The sequence below is a fragment of the Cloeon dipterum genome, chromosome 2 (assembly GCF_949628265.1).
Source record: "Cloeon dipterum chromosome 2, ieCloDipt1.1, whole genome shotgun sequence".
Classification (NCBI taxonomy): Eukaryota; Metazoa; Arthropoda; class Insecta; order Ephemeroptera; family Baetidae; genus Cloeon; species Cloeon dipterum.
The window spans coordinates 9,068,531-9,082,329 of NC_088787.1; the positions used below are offsets into that span (position 1 = coordinate 9,068,531).

The 13,799-nt window shown below is 35.4% G+C and overlaps 1 protein-coding gene across 1 annotated transcript in view; it reads left to right on the forward strand.

Moving 5' to 3' along the window:
- The window catches only part of Ptx1 (pituitary homeobox homolog Ptx1), a 36,406-nt gene extending 23,345 nt beyond the window's left edge, over positions 1 to 13,061 (forward strand). The window contains exon 4 of the mRNA XM_065479510.1: positions 9,124 to 13,061. Coding sequence (XP_065335582.1) covers positions 9,124 to 9,759 — 636 coding nt within the window. The 3' untranslated portion in view covers positions 9,760 to 13,061. The remainder of the gene's footprint in view (positions 1 to 9,123) is intronic.
- Positions 13,062 to 13,799: the final 738 nt, after the last annotated feature.

Here is a 13,799-nt window from a genome sequence, read left to right on the forward strand (position 1 = left end):
GAAAATATTTCATTTGAAACTGATCAATTCAATTCAACGCAAAGAAATGTCGTTCCTAGATGTCAATTAATTCTTTTTTAAGATGAGCTTATTGAACAATTTAAATGATCTTAAAAAGTTCTCCCTTTACAATGTATCAATGGCTCAAATGAGTCATTTTCATGTCTTGCAATTGAACGAAAATTAGTCAACTTGGAATACATTTGGTCCGTTCTTACTTTATGGCAAACATTCTTCGGTAATTTTTAAATTATATTTATTGGAAATATTTTCAAAAAGACTAGAAGAAATACTCGGAAATATCAATCATTTCTATATTACAACCATATATTACTCTTTTAATTTTTATATATCTAGGAAAACAGCAGCCGTGCAAAAAAATAGAAAAAACACTGAGAAAACGTTGAAATATATTTTTGACAAATAAAGACTGAATCACGAAAAGTGCTATATAACCTCCAAAATTTAAAAAAATTATTAATTAGATTAATTAACTTCTATTTCCAAAATAGATACAGATGAATGAAAGCTGAAAGAGGCTAAAATTTTTGTAATTCAAGAAATTAGGGTTTGCTTGTACAAAGTGTTTTAAATGTAAGAGATAGATTGCGAATGATTCATAGCCACCAGCTGCGGTTGGACTCATTTCGACCTGCTATATATTATTACAAAGTACTTTTTCTGGCCGCAAATCTCAACTTTTCCGGGCTTTAATAGAAAAACGTTTCACAAATATTTAGACAGATAGATAGAAAAAATACAACTGCTGTAAAACTCCATGTTTTTTATATCTTAATTTTTATGTCAAAGTTTCTATGCTATTTTTGTTAATTTTTTTGATGCGGAAACGATTTTCCAATAGTTTAGAATGCGTACAGCACAGTCGACTCAATTATAAGTTTTCAAATTCACATATTTTCCCACCATTCTCATTTCCTTTTGGCCATTTCCAGAAATTTGATACTTTTTATTTACTGTACCCAATTGTACAGATCATTACTTCGAATTTTCTTCCACGTAGAATGAAAAGGGTTGGTTAAAAATCCTCGATTTCTTGCTCTCAATTAAATATTTGTTCACCAAAAATGTTGCTCATGTTTAACTGACGTAGTTTTGTTTATGTAAGGCACATTCATCATAAAATGTCCTACTTATCAAATTATGAGCAGTAAAATTAAATGATTTTACAACTGTGCAGACGAGTCATTCATTAGACATACATCTGACTGTGAACTTTTTTTATGTCTACAATTCGTAAAGTGGAATCCCGATTTCGATGACGAAAAAAAGCTAACAGATTTAAATTTGAAATTGGTAAAATAGAGTTAAAAATCAGAGATATAAAAATCCTTGTTTCTCATCGCAATCTTCAGCAGTTTTCGCCTCTTATAATTCAATTTAAAAAAAGACCTCGGTTGAAAAATAAAATTATTAATTAGAAATCAATTGGGATGTGCAAAATTTTGAAAATCCCTTTTTTAAAACTATTTTGGCTATTTGATAGTATTTCCAAAACATGCTCTCCCTCTCTCAATCTCTAGGATCAAAATATTTGATGTAAATCCTACAATTCCACATGGCTTCCGAGACCGAAAGGCCGAAAAGAATATCGAGAAAAACTGACAGACGGCGGCGGAGACGTAGGCTGAATATTGAGCGCTCTCCGAATGTGGCAAACACATAAAACATATCAAAAGCAGATAAAGGGCGATAAGACTGCAAGTACACTATTTGTAATTTGTGGAAGAAATATGAGCTGTTATCACTTTTCGAGTAGCAGCTAACAGTTATTTGGGATGAGCATGTGGATGATGTCACCTTATCACACCGCTCTCGCGCGCGTACGCCGCACACCACGTATATATACCATATAATTTGGCGCATTTTTCCCTGCGTTTTCCACTGTTTAAAGCAGACAAGAGAGTGACCGAGCCGCTGTTACGACGAGATGCTCGAGTCGTTATTGGGTATGGAGCGCGCTGTTAGTAGAATTAACTTAAATTCCTTTGGTATTAGGCCTTAATGCCGCGGCTAAATCTGCGGGATTAACCGACTGACTCGATGTATAATGGGGCCAACGAAACGCACACTTTCTCACGCCACTTTCATTCCTCAGACAAAAATCAACAGCTGACAAACTCGGCCTTTGAATAAGCTTGTTTGAATTGTCCATGACGGCTAATCGTCGATGGATGAGCAACAGTAGCAGGAACCTTTTTACTACTACTTACAAGAAAAGATATTAGAATGAAAAATGCTTCACAAAGCAAGAACGTAGCCTAGAATATGGTCATTTTTCAAGGAATTAAAGATGAATGATAGTGCAAAAACCTGGAAAATGCTTGTTACCAATGCATAAACTCATCCCTTAGGATTCAGTTAAAGCCTAAATTGACCTAAGGAGCGCTGTAATTTTTTGAGAAAATTGGCTGGAAGGTTACCGTGCTTTTCAAATGGTAATGGCTGTCTCCTTACTTGAAATCCGAATTAATTTCAAAACCAAGAGTTTCCCCAATAAGTGGCATACACCGTTGGACAGATCTCGACGAGAGGAATCGGAATATGCCAAGAAAATATGTTCAAGCACTGTAAATTTTGGAGAAAATTGGCAAAATTTGAATTTTTATTGTAGGAAGGTCCTTTTTTTATGATTGAAAATTGTTGGACAAATTGTTTATCGATTAATTGCTTATGGCATCCAACAATTCAAATAATTTACAATTGTTGCCCTGTATCATTCCACTTTAAAAAATGCAAGTTACAATGTTACAAAAATACGAGCTGTACATTTAATTCTTTACGCTTTATTTTAAAATCTATACATTTATTACTAAACAATTCTATTTTTTAATATGTATTCACAAATTTTATAATTTATGATCGATTGTTAAATCCATACAAATAAATTTGGCTAGGGCTCGCTAGATCGTCTTGCTGTATTATCAGAATCAAATATTTTGTTAAACAGAAGATATAAATACTAATGATGTTCGTTTTTAAAATGACTGTAGCCCTACTGATTTTAACAATCAATTATTTTATTAAGTACGAAATAATGTTTTTAAATTTATCCTAATGACTATTTAGACACACATATGTTCAAACGTTTTATGCCATCATGATTTTATCGACTTAGAAAATGCATACATCGTTTTTAAAATCATCCCATTTTCCCCATTATAAAATGGAAAGAAAATAAAGCCTGAGAAGAAAATCGTTTTTACCATCAAAAGATTTATTAATGACCAAACACCAAACTATAGGCAAGGTGAAGAATGCAATGCACATAACAATTTTAAAAACTAAACCAAAAAGCGGCATTACGTTCTCAAATTTTCCGTTTTATTTTTAATTTTTTAAGAAGTTTAACAAATTTACTTTAATCTTGTCTGACCATTGACGAGAAATTTGTTGTTGTAGCTCAAATAGGCCTTTAACTTTCAAGCAAAATAAGCCTTTTTGCACATTGTTTCAGCCAAAGCTATACATTTTTTCGATTCAAATGTCTCTTTACTGACTAATTCGTACATTTATTTAAAAATTTCATAAAAATGCCATCATTTTGGGAAATATTGCACAAATTAAAAATGATTTTTAAATTGCAAATTATTAAATTTTTATTTTTCCTGCACACTACAAAAATTCATCAAAGAAAACTTGCGTTTGTAATTTTTACTGTCTTTTCAATGAGTTGCACTTTAAATTTAATCGAAACTATAACAATCATATTACTAATTAAATTTTATTTCGATTTTTTTTTAAATCTCTCAGCCAATTTAGAATGTTATTGGACAGTTGGAACAGTTTTAGGTAATATTTAGCGTGGTTTAAACAACTTAAAATTGCATTATTTATGCTCATTTGATCGTCCCATGACGTTTGCAAGTCTATCGTCACAGCAGTACACCAAATTCTCAATTTCCTCCGTACAAAATTTATCTGTATTCATTTTTTAAAAAGTTCCGTCAATATTTTGAATTTTCTTAACAGTTTCCTTAGCAAATCAACACGTTATGAATTTTGCAAATGGACAAATCAAAAATTTTAGTCATGAAAACGATAAATCAATAGTGAAAATGGCAATTTCCCCTGGCATCATCTAAATCGCGTTTTGATTCATTTTCAATAAGTCTAATTAATAGGATTACAGCGCGGGCGAGCGGTGAATGCTTGTTATAATCGCGGCAGGTAATGATTTTATCCGGCGCGGTTCTATTCCAGAATTAAAAGGGTCCGGGAAAACAAAGGCTAAATCAGAAATTAAATTTGCGAGTCACAATTAATGCGAGTGAGCGTGCGTGCGTGTGCTGCGTAATGATCCCTTAATTCCGCTTTTTGCATTTGCCAATTATAAGCGCGCGGGATTTGCCGCCGCTCGATTATGCATATTGTTCATAACGACGCGCGCTCTCCGCAGCCATCAAATTTTCGCTCGTGCGCGCGGATCACGAGCTGCACGTGATAATTAACATTTTGACAGTGGCTCTTGCCGGAATTAAGCGCCGCAGGCATTACTGCACATTACGCGTACACACGGTGCAATTCACTTATACTCGGTCCGAATTAAGGTCGTCACCGGCCGTGACAAACACGCATGATCCTCGCGTCACGCCCTAAGACCGCTATATTTTTGACGCGCGTTTGACGCTGCACAAAGGCTCCTGCGGTAATTAACAAATTTTTCCTTCAAAGCTCAATTGAGGCATTCGAGATTTAGCCTCTTTTTATTTGAAAATATTCCAGGTGAATGAATATTTTAAGGTTTATTTTATTTTTAGAGGCGGTAATTAAGAAACGTTGCATTTTAGCTCTGACGACTGACAAGGATTTAATTCACCAGTTGCATAAGCCCTTAGTGTTCGAAGCCGCCAAAAGAAGGCGCCAACGTATACTTTCATAATAAATTTAATTTTAAGGCTTTTTCGCTGCGATTTCAGACTCAATGTAGCTACTGTGCATTCTTCACTTAATATGCTTTCTTTTGACGCGCTGAAAACCAAAATTGGTTAAGCCAATCGCCGTAGAATCGTGAACAATTATTTTTTGTAATAAAAAAATTATTCCAACGTTTCTACGGCGATTGTTTGGACTGATTTCGGTTTTCAGCACGTCAAAAGAAATCATATTATGTGAAGAATGCACAGTGGCAGAATTGAGTCTGAAATCAGAGCGGAAGTACCTTAAAATTAAATTTTTAAGAAAATCTATGGTTGCGCTATCTGTTGGCGGCTTCAAACACTAAAAGGGTTTATACAACTGGTGAATTTATTTTTTTGTGAAATTTAGCAAAAAAATCAGTTCTATGGTGTGCAATATAAACAAATCAGGAAAAACTAACAGTTATATTTCAATTTTTCCCGATTTCTCGAAAAAATGTGATGTTCTGTAAATATTTTTCTCTCTAGATTTCGACTTCTCTCTTCGTGATATATCCAACCGCGCGTTCGAATTATGGTATTAATTTCTCTCCTGATTTTCATTAAGGAGACAGTCATGCTTGCCACTAAATAATTATGTATGCTAGCTCTGAAGCCGGTTTTCATGCAAAATTAAAGGCAACCCGACAAAATTTCAGTCTTTTCTCAATTTTAAAGAGTAAATTTTCATGAAGATTTTCTTAATTTTTTTTTGTATATGGCTTTTCACTTTAAAAAGTTAAATTACAGTTGGTGTTTAAGATATAAGATATTTTTACTTGCTGAAACCAATTATTAAATGTTAAATACTTCAAGGATCAACGGTAAGAAGTCATAATCTGGGTTAACGTGCCAATTATTAAATGTAGCAAAGTTTTTCAGAGTCATTAAACATATTCTGGTTTAGGATAACATGACATGTGAGGGATGCATTTTTAATTTATAGCTTTTACTATAGAACTTCTCTAGGACAATAAAATAAATATAATATATTATAATGATAACATTTAAAAATATATAAATGTTATTAACCTAGATAATTTTCATTTTTTTTTATAAAACTTAATTTTTTTGCTAAAGTAACAAATCTATATCTAAATCAAAAGCTGTTCTACTGAAATTAAAAAAATTTTAAGCTTAGATTATGATCATCATAACTAAATAATCTATTTTGAAGTAATTATTGTCATATAAGTGTAACATACTATCACAAATTTTGCGTTGTCGCGCTTATCACGTGTTTCTTCTCTTGCACCAGGGACTTAATTGAAACGCTATAGACATTCGTCCCGTGAAATTGATCCATTGATCCACGCATGCTGGACAGGTGCAAATCAACAAGTAGCGATTCGGAAAGCTTTCACAATTCTCCCAAATCGGAATGGACTCGTCATTGCAATGCAAGAGAGTCAAATTTAGACGAAAATCAGCCCGCACTTGTCCCAACAAATCACTCGAATTCTCAAATAGCAAACGCACGTAGATATTTTTATATTTTCTCATTAGTAAAATCCATTAAAATCTAAACTGAAAATTTAAAAAAATAATAGCAAAGCAAATATAATTAATTAAACTGACCGTTTGGCCTTTTTAAAGAAAATTAAATCTACTTTGCCAGTTGTTGCATAACAAATAAATGTTTTGCAGTTGTTTAATTGCTAGAAAGAGCTTTAAAAATATTGCGTTCTGGTTCTATAGCAATCATGATATGGAAATTGGAAAAAAAATCGAGGCAAAATAAATTTAGCTTAATCTCTATTTGAGTTGCTGTTTTATTTCGTTCATAACCTGTCAAATAAATGCGGAATAAAAAGCTTCACGTTAAAAAAGAATCCGATCACATATAGAAAGTGAGGGAATTATTCGACCGTTTTTGATGCCGGCAGCGTACACGTGCCACCGCAAATTCCAATTTTTCTAATCGCACACAGCGGCTGTAAATCTGGATTTTATTGCATAATTTCATCAGCAAACAAACAAATGAACCCAGGAATCAATAGGCATGTGTATATGCGGCCGCACACAGCAGAGAGTGTTTTGATTATTGGCGCAATAAAAAAGAATATGTGTGTGCCTGTGGAAGCGCCACACACACATACATACACGAACTCACACACACGGAGCGCGCAGTGCAATTTGCTGACATTATCTGATTAACTGGCGGATTAACTGCGCGCCGCACAATATGATGATATTACAACGGCGCGAGCACACGCAAACGCGAATTTCATCGATAAATTTGGCCGAGGTGCGCGCTGCAGTGGCTGAGCGTAATTTATTCATAATAGCGGCACAAACAGAGCATTACCTGGGATTACGATGTTAATTAAAATCATTTTTCATTCGCAGTCGAACGACCGACAGCTTCTTTTTACCTGATTTGCGCGCAAACACACACACACAAACACACGTGCGCGTGCGAACAGGTCAATTTATTTATTTTGCAATTTGCTCTTTTAATTAAAACTAATCCGCAAATCGAATATATAATATTCCCTGCGATTGCGAGTGCAAAATATATATACACCGTCCTCTCCTGCGCTCGCGGCGTCAAAATCTCCGCGTTCTCCCTCCCCCGCCCCCTCTGGCCAACCCCCGGTCACCCCCGCTGCGTCGGCCGGGTAATAAATGAACGCTTTTATTTCTGCAATGAGCCGTTTGATTGAGCCCCTAATGAAGATAAACGACTCGCGCTCTTCGCTCTCCGCCGTCTTTCACCCTATTAGCTTTTTGCCAAGTGAAACGTCTATTTTCCGGTCAAATGGCCTAATTTCAAATTACACGCACGACTCGTATTTAACTTGGCAGAACTTTCTTCCGACTTGTGCATCTCTCAGTCTTGTTATAGCGATGAATCCAACTTGGCATATAAGGGGAACATTATTTGGATGGTTTTAGTTATTATATTGATGACTAAAGTATAGTTTTTATTGCACATCTTTTATTTGAATTTCTTAAAGCTTGTTGACCCTTGAAAATCATATTTAACGTGTAATAGGTAAAATATAATAATTTAAACACTTAACAATATATTTAGATCTTATATTTTAACGTTGTTTATTTAAATATAAATATACCATTTTTTTACGTTAAATAAAAATTATATTTTTAGAAGACGTTGAAACAAATTTTAATAAAAATAAATATTTTGTAAGGTTTGTTTGATGAACAAACTTAATTCAAGAATTAATGTATGCTTTTGATCTAGGATCTTCTGTTACGTGGCTTGTCGGAACACAAATAAAAGGATGCAAATTAAGGAACAACAGGAAAAGCTCGGAAGTGGCGATGAACGTTCGTGTGACATGTCGTTCATGCCGCGGTGAATTGGTTGATCTTGACTTATCCATTTGTCCAACACTAATGAAAGTCCAGCGACCAGCGGACATATTTTCATTTCTTTAATAAGATAGACGAATATAAATTGGAATTCAATCTAAAAATCTAATTCCATTACAAAAAAAATCTAGTTATAAGTTCCTTCTGAAAAGTTGATCATTTATTTGAAAGGTTGATGCCAAATAACTCGTCAAAATCGCTTCTATTAATTTGGTTTTATTGACCTTTTTCACGAATCTTGATTAATTAACTGTGTTTCATTCAGGGGTTGCAAAAAACCACATTTTAAAAATGCAGTGCAGTGGTAAAACCCGTTTTTATTTTAATTTTTTAACCAGTTTCTTGCAGACAATATTTGCATTTCAGTTTTTAATAATTTTCAAATTATTTGCTCATGACCTCGACTTGAAAAATTGGCAGAGAGAAATTTTTTAGACAAATTGAGGCAGAAAATGGCAATTTAAAGGAAAAAAATCCGCACAGTAGAGGAAATTTTGACCACTCCGACCGCAAATTCTAGATTTTCACATGGAAAAATGGAATTAATTCATTTCTTGCAATTCTTGCGCAAGAAATTGGTAGAAATTGAGTTGTATTAACCGTTAAAATCCAGTGAAAACCAGTTGCAAATGCAACCCTGATTTCGTTCAAGTGCAATTGGCTTAGCCACGATTCTCAGAAAAATATTTCTTTTAGCCAGCAGGGTATTGTAAAATAATTTTTCTAATTTGAGGTAGAAAATATTTACATATATATAAATACTCGTTATTTTTCCTAAATTTTCACTTCTCAAAGTGTCTTTTTTCCGAAAACACCTGTTTTTAGAAAGAAAATAGCTAATTGAGGTTTTCGTTTGTTCTGTTTGCAGGTGTGGTTCAAAAACCGGCGGGCCAAGTGGCGGAAGCGTGAGCGGAACGCGATGAACGCGGCGGCGGCCGCGGCCGCCGACTTCAAGAACGGGTTCGGCTCGCAGTTCAACGGTCTGATGCAGCCGTTCGCCGACTCGGACTCGCTGTACTCGTCGTACTCGTCGTACAACAACTGGGCCAAGGTGCCGAGCCCGCTGGGCGCCAAGAGCTTCCACTGGGGCCTGAACACGGTGGCGCCGCTGTCGGCGGCGGCCGCCGCCGCGCAGCCCAGCATCAACTGCTTCAACACGCCGACGGCGGGCGTCAACAGCGGCGCCGCGGCCGCGGCGCTCATGCCCGGCTCGTCGATGGGGGTGAACGCGTCGCCGGCGCAGTGCCCGTACGGCAGCGCGGCGCCGTACATGTACCGCGGCGAGGCGTGCTCGTCGATGTCGTCGTCGATCGCGTCGCTGCGGCTCAAGGCCAAGCAGCACTCGTCCGGCTTCGGCGCCTACTCGCCCTCGCTCAGCCCCCGCTCGGCCGCCTCCAACTCGACGCTGTCCGCCTGCCAGTACGCCGGCACGCCCAGCGGCGCCGCCAGCGGCGCCGCCTCCGCCGTCTCGGCGGCCGGCAACGACCGCACCGCCGCCGTTTGAGATTCGGCCTTGGGGGTTGCCGACGCGGCCGCCGACGACGACTGCGCCTCCGCCCAGCACTGAGCCCGCACACACTGCACGGCCAGCCCGCAATCCTCAAGGTGAAACCGCAATCAAAGTCCGCTGAACGCGCGCCCGTTCCCGACTCGCCCCCCGCTCTCCGAGCCCACGGAGTGAGAGACCGCCGCCACCCTTCTCCAGCCGCAAATAGATTTTTAAATGCTCATCTTTGAAGCCACTGTCTTAAATTAACTCTAACAGATACGTTTAATTTGGTTTCTTACTTTAATGGAACGACAAATAACTGTTTTAAAGAGGATTCGATCAAAGGAAAAAGAAAAATACCAGGCATTTCATGTTGAAAGTCTTCTTATTTATTTCGTGCTGTAAACTACACAGCCAAATTCAGTAGGAAAGAAAAAAATAGGATGAATTTGAACTAGAAATGTTGGTGTTTTGCTTCCAGATTGAAATTCACCAAATAAATTATAATTAAATTAAAAAAAAAACTTCAAAATTCCCAATTTTTAAAAACAAAAAGAGAGGAATGGATTTCAAATTAAAATCCCTAAGGCTGGTTTAAATTTAAATCAGTAAATTCCTAAATGGCTCAGCACTTAATCTTAAAGAAAATTATTTGAATCTAATTTCTATATTTATCTTTTGCCCCAATTATTCATACCATAAAATTTATTCTAAATAATAGTGGCACATAAATTAACCTGCAAATCAGGAGAAAGATCGCACCACAATCTAATTGCAAGTCCATGAAACCTCACAATTTGTTGCTAATCTATAAGAGAAAAACATTTGAGTCTATATGATCATGGAAATGACAGCAATATACGCCGATTCAATTCGTTTTTATTTCTCTAAAAGTCATAATTCAGAAGGTCCACCGTTAATTTACAATTTTCTGGTACTTTATGTTATTCTCATTTCAAATTCAATGATAACTGTATATTTTTGGCGTTAACAAATTTTATTTAACAGACTGAAAACCAAAATCAGTGAAGATTATACTTGCTTAAATTAAACCTGAAATAAAAACAAACAGTCAAGACAAAAACTTCTTTTCATATTTGTTTAAGTAAAATTTAAATTAATTTTTTATTCGAGGCAATAGGCTGAACTGATTTTGCTTTTCAACATATTAAATTAAACCTTTTTATCGTCTACAATTAAGTTTTAAATAAAAAAATCAGGTGGTTTGAAGCAATTAAAATTAAATCAAATGGCTGATTATTCTCGTTTGTATCTCATGTGAGTATCAATTTCTCCTCAAGCTATCCAGTTAAATAATCTGATCAGGAAGTTGAACATATTACATTCCTTTCAATCCTTAAAATCTCTGGGTTTGAACTGAAGTCATGCAGAGCCAAAAAAATTGACAAAAATATCCAAATCACTTAGTCTTCTTGAACTATGTCATCCAAATTAACCTATCATTTATACTTATGAATCCATAGCAGAGTATCAGAGTGGCATTCTCCCAATTCCGTTCTTTTTATTCCATTTGAAAAGGAATCTGATTGATGGGTAGTTATCAAACAAAAATTCCTGAATTTTCTATCTAAATCTTGTCTGATTTTACTTCGTTTGGAAAATTGTTAAAAATAATGAAAATAGAAACAACGAAGTTCTTTAATTTGATGGTTTTATATCCTGTCCAATTAGGGATCTCTATATATTTTCTTTTTGAGACTCTAGAAATTAAAGAGAATCATATTTATCGTCTACTCCAAGAAATAAAATTCATTTTTTTTATCAATTCAAGTTGGCTTCAAAGCTTGATTTGTTTTTCTCGTTGCCGTGAAGGTGGTGGTGGTGGTTTTTTCTCCCTCCGTGTGCGGCAAAAGCTCCACGCTCCAAGACTGGATTGTGGCAAAACAGCAAGGAACTCGACGCGTCCAGTTTCGATATAGAATGTACAAATTATTAATGTTCTTCCCCGCCGGACTATATGAATTAATATCCGAACACCTATGAGAGTAACTATACACTGTAACACATATGCGCGACTCTAGAAGCGATCATGTAAAGCGTATATATTACAGCCATATTTCTTCTTCACCACCAATCATCGTACACACACACACACACGACAAGAGTAGCAAAATGATTTTTAGCCCTTATACAATCTAAAACGAAAACCTTTCAACCAAAACACACACACTCTATAAATAGTATAAATGCGAGAGAATTCGTCTATATTCGCGGCGAGAAGTGATAAAATGTAAACATTTGAGACGACGATTCAAAATTGATTTGCCAGACCAAAAGCAGAATGTGTAAAAGTACCTACTACGTATTTTAGTGAAAATATATTATAATATCGTTTCATGCTCAATTTCGGTTTGATTCCTGCGGCGCGAAAATATGTATTATGAGATTCGTACAAGAGATGAAAAATCGCTGTAAATATTTTGACAGACTTTTTACGCAGATTGCGCTGAGCAAAAAAAATTAAACTTTAATACAGAGAAATTTGATCGATGTAAAAGTGCAAGTCGATGATGGCGTGCATGGGTCTTTTTTTTAAACGAAAAAAGCACACCCGATGTGCGATCCACACACGTTATTTAATAATGTATATTTGCAACGTCTGGAGTTCGGCCCGCGGTGTGTGGATTCATTGTTGCGTTGCCCCCATTATTTGTTGACACATAAATTAAATTCCATCCTCTTGCCGGGTGAAACAGAAAGGTGCGAGACTGGTGAATTTTTCGAACTTCAGATGTGATTGAGTGTTGTTATTAATTAATTAATTAATTATTATATATTATACCACGGAAATTGTGTCTCTCAGCTCTCGTGTGCCAGGAAACCAATAAGTAATATAATGCGACTTGTTTGTGGCGAGTTTGTTATCATGTAAACGAAGAATTAAAATAAAATAAACAACTAAATAACATTTAATACAATCAGCATACGCAAATTGATCTGACACTCCAGTGACACAATCAATCAGACACAGATAAAGAAAAATTGATTGCCGAGACCGAATTGGTTCCTCTCTCTCTCTCTCCCTTTCCCTCTCTCGTAGCACAAACACTCAAAACTGCAGTTTAATATAGCGGCGACGGACGATTCCTTCTTTAGTGCGGTCAACGGCGGCTACACGTACACAACACAAGTCTCTAGTCATTTATTTAGTGTTTAATGATGTACACATTTCCTTGCATCCGTATTTTGGTCCATGTCAAATGAGCTGTTTCTTTCGATCAGACCGAATTCGTCATCAATGTACAATAAAATGCTGATTTTATTATGAATAAAATGTGCCAAAAATTTCTGTGAAACGAACGGACTTTAATTTTGGCTCAAAATACCTGAAGGACAAGAAGGAATTCTCACTGTTCTCATTTACACATTTCAGTTAATTAATTCATGAAGGCATACAAGTGTTATTTTTTTCCACTATAGCGATATTTGGCTAACAACATGACCAAAAATTTCAAAATATAATTGAAAATGTCCTTGATGAAGTTTGATTCATAGACAGATACAAATAAATTGGTGGGGCATTTTTTACTGTATAAAAACAACTATATTTTTCTACAGTTTTTGTTTTGGGCATTTTTAAAATTTTAAAAGTTAATATACATAGTTAAAAAGATGCATAAAAATATGAATATGAGTAGCAAATTGGATTTTTCCTTTAGAATTTTTCAAATGAATAAACAAGCTACCCGATCTGGTAATTAAACCAGAAAATAAAGAGTATTATCTTAAACCACTAGCGGCTTCTTTGAAAATTTCAATCATGTTTGGCAAACGAATTTCATTTATAAATATTAACTTTTCTAGCAATATTATTTTATAATTTTAATTTAATTATATTTTAAAAATGTCATTAGAATGAAAGCTTTTAAATTGTAAAAATATGCTGCTATTAATTCGGAAGAAAAAGTAAATATCACACATTTATTTATTTTTGGTGAGATGTCAGCCTTAATTTACTGTTCATTTAACTGAAACTCACACTGTCACACTGGTATACTTTCACTCTTAAAATTAGACAATTTTATAACTGTTAA